We start from the raw sequence: 2,325 nt of genomic DNA, 5'->3' as shown, positions 1-2,325 counted from the left end.
CAGCTGCCAGCAGCCGCCACATGCTCCCGGAGGTCCCGGTCTCAGTCTGGTTCCAGTGAGCATCCCTGAGTTCTGTGAGAAGTCTGGTCACGCGTGTTCCACGGCTCACGGTCTCAGTCTGCTCTCTCGCGGGTTCTGGTCCGTGAGTCCCACCACTGCCCCGTGCAGGTGGCTACTGCTTCCCGGCGCCCAAATGCTGCGGCTCCCACCCCCTTCTCTTTATCTTCCGATATCTGTGTGCGGTTTCATGGCCCCCTGCTTCATACCTCAATGCTCAGCATTGGAGATGTTCGTTTGTAGAGATCCAGATGTATCTTCCTGCGTCTCAGTCTGATTCCGCGGATGTTCAGAATGGTCTGGTACCTATCTAACTCGACTCAAGGGTACAGCTGAAAAAGGGGTCCCCTACGCCTCCCCCATCTTAATTCCTCCCCCCTATTTCAACAGTTTAAATCTTGATCAAAACTTTCTGGGGCGCCTGGGTGGCTCAGTCGTTATACGTCTGCCTTTGGCTCAGGTCCTAGGTGACTTATTCTTTGCAAGGCATTTCTTGGATGTGGAGCACTAGGCCTCTTAAGAGCCTAGACATTGTCATTTTTTCTCTCTCCCCTCCAACCTCCCCATGAACCCGTTCAAGGCATCCTTCTTGTCTTCTTTCCTGAGAGTAGAGATGATGGGTTCCGCAGAGGGGTCACTGCGGTGAAGAACACAGACACCACCTTGTCCTCCGGGAGGCTGGTGGATGGACGGGAATAGATGAAGATGCAGTGTCCCAGGAAGAGTGTGACGATGGTGAGGTGTGCTGCACAGGTGGATAAGGCCTTCCGCCTGCCTTCGGAGATCTGCTGCCTCAGGCTCACCAGGATGACCACATAGGACACCACGAGGACCATGAAACAGACCACCGAGATCAGCCCACTGTTGGAGATGATAAGGATTTCAATGATGTGGGTGTCCGTGCAGGCCAGTTTGATCACCTGAGGCACATCCCAGAAGAAGCTGTCAATCTCATCAGGACCACAGTGGGGCAGCTTGATGGTGAGGGAAGTCAGCGATATGGAGTGGATGGTGCCCCCCGTCCAGAGGGCCACAGCCAGCAGCACACATACTTTCCAGTTCATCACTGTCATGTACTGCAGGGGTTTGCAAATGGCCACGTACTGATCGTAGGCCATGACGGTGAGGAGAAAGATCTCGGTGCAGGCAAAGAGGTGCAGGAAGAACATCTGGGTGACGCAGGCCTCAAAGGAGATGAGCTTCTCTTCTGACCATGTATCTCTGAGCATCTTGGGGACAGTGACTGTGGAGTGGCAGACATCAATAAAAGATAGGTTACTGAGGAAGAAATACATAGGGGTATGGAGCCGGCGGTCATAGATAATAGTTACGACAATGAGGATGTTCCCAATCAGTGTCAGGACATAGGAAGTGAGGAACAGGGCAAACACAGTCATCTGCACCTTCTGATTGACAGATAAGCCTCTAAGCCGAATGTATGTCACGGAAGTGGTTTGATTGAGTAGGTCCGCCTCTTCCATTCTCTTTTTTGGACACTAGGCAAAGAATTAGGAAAAAAAAAATAACACTTAGCATCTGTATCAATCATCTGGTCACTTAAGTTCTTCTGTGTTTGTTTTTCCCTCCATCTGGAGCTTATGGTCCAGTATCTTATTTTAAAAACCCCATTCAGCATCTTCAATCATGATGCATACACAGTAGGCACCACACAGACATTTTAGGAAAAATAGTGCAGAGAACCATGATTCACCAAGAGATATAAGGCAGCCTTGGCGAGCGGAGGGCTTATATTTACTCATAAATCTTTAGCAGAGAAGAAACCAGGATTTTTCTACCCCAAGCCAGTAACATGTTCAAAGTTGTACACAGCTTGGCCTTGAGCATGGTTTTCTCTATTGCCTATTGACTGCATTTTTCACTTGTCTGAAGGACTTCCGCCCCTGCATGCTCTGCCGTGACGCCCTGGGACTGTCATGGCAGTGACCTGGTCTGTGGCCAGTAGACACTTTTCCCCAGTCGGCTGAACAACGGGCAGTGTGGTTGGGGTGTCTTAGAAAGAGCTGAGAGTTTTCCTCATTTCTTTCTTTCCTTCCCTCCCCTCCCGTCCCCTCCCCTCCCCCCTCTCTTTGTTTGTTTGTTTGTTTCTTGTTTTCATTTTATACATAGAGAAAATGAGGCAGAGAGAGGTAAAGCAACGGGCTTAAGTTCACAGAGAATTGCAGTAACAGCTGTGCCTGGAGCACAGGCCTCCTGAGTCCCGGCCCAGGCTCTCTATGCCACCACTCTGACCTGAATCATTTATTTGAT

General features: G+C 50.3%; 1 protein-coding gene across 1 annotated transcript; it reads right to left on the bottom strand.

The window, feature by feature from the left end:
- Nucleotides 1-632: 632 nt before the first annotated feature.
- On the bottom strand, nt 633-1,538 carry LOC113249939 (olfactory receptor 4E1-like). Its single transcript, XM_026491379.1, has one exon. The coding sequence runs from the start codon at nt 1,536-1,538 to the stop codon at nt 633-635; it is 906 nt and encodes a 301-aa protein (XP_026347164.1).
- Between the last annotated feature and the right edge of the window lie 787 nt (nt 1,539-2,325).

This window comes from Ursus arctos, unplaced genomic scaffold, assembly GCF_023065955.2.
Source record: "Ursus arctos isolate Adak ecotype North America unplaced genomic scaffold, UrsArc2.0 scaffold_4, whole genome shotgun sequence".
Classification (NCBI taxonomy): Eukaryota; Metazoa; Chordata; class Mammalia; order Carnivora; family Ursidae; genus Ursus; species Ursus arctos.
Note: the sequence above shows the minus strand (reverse complement) of the source record. Positions and strands in the feature narration are given on the sequence as shown.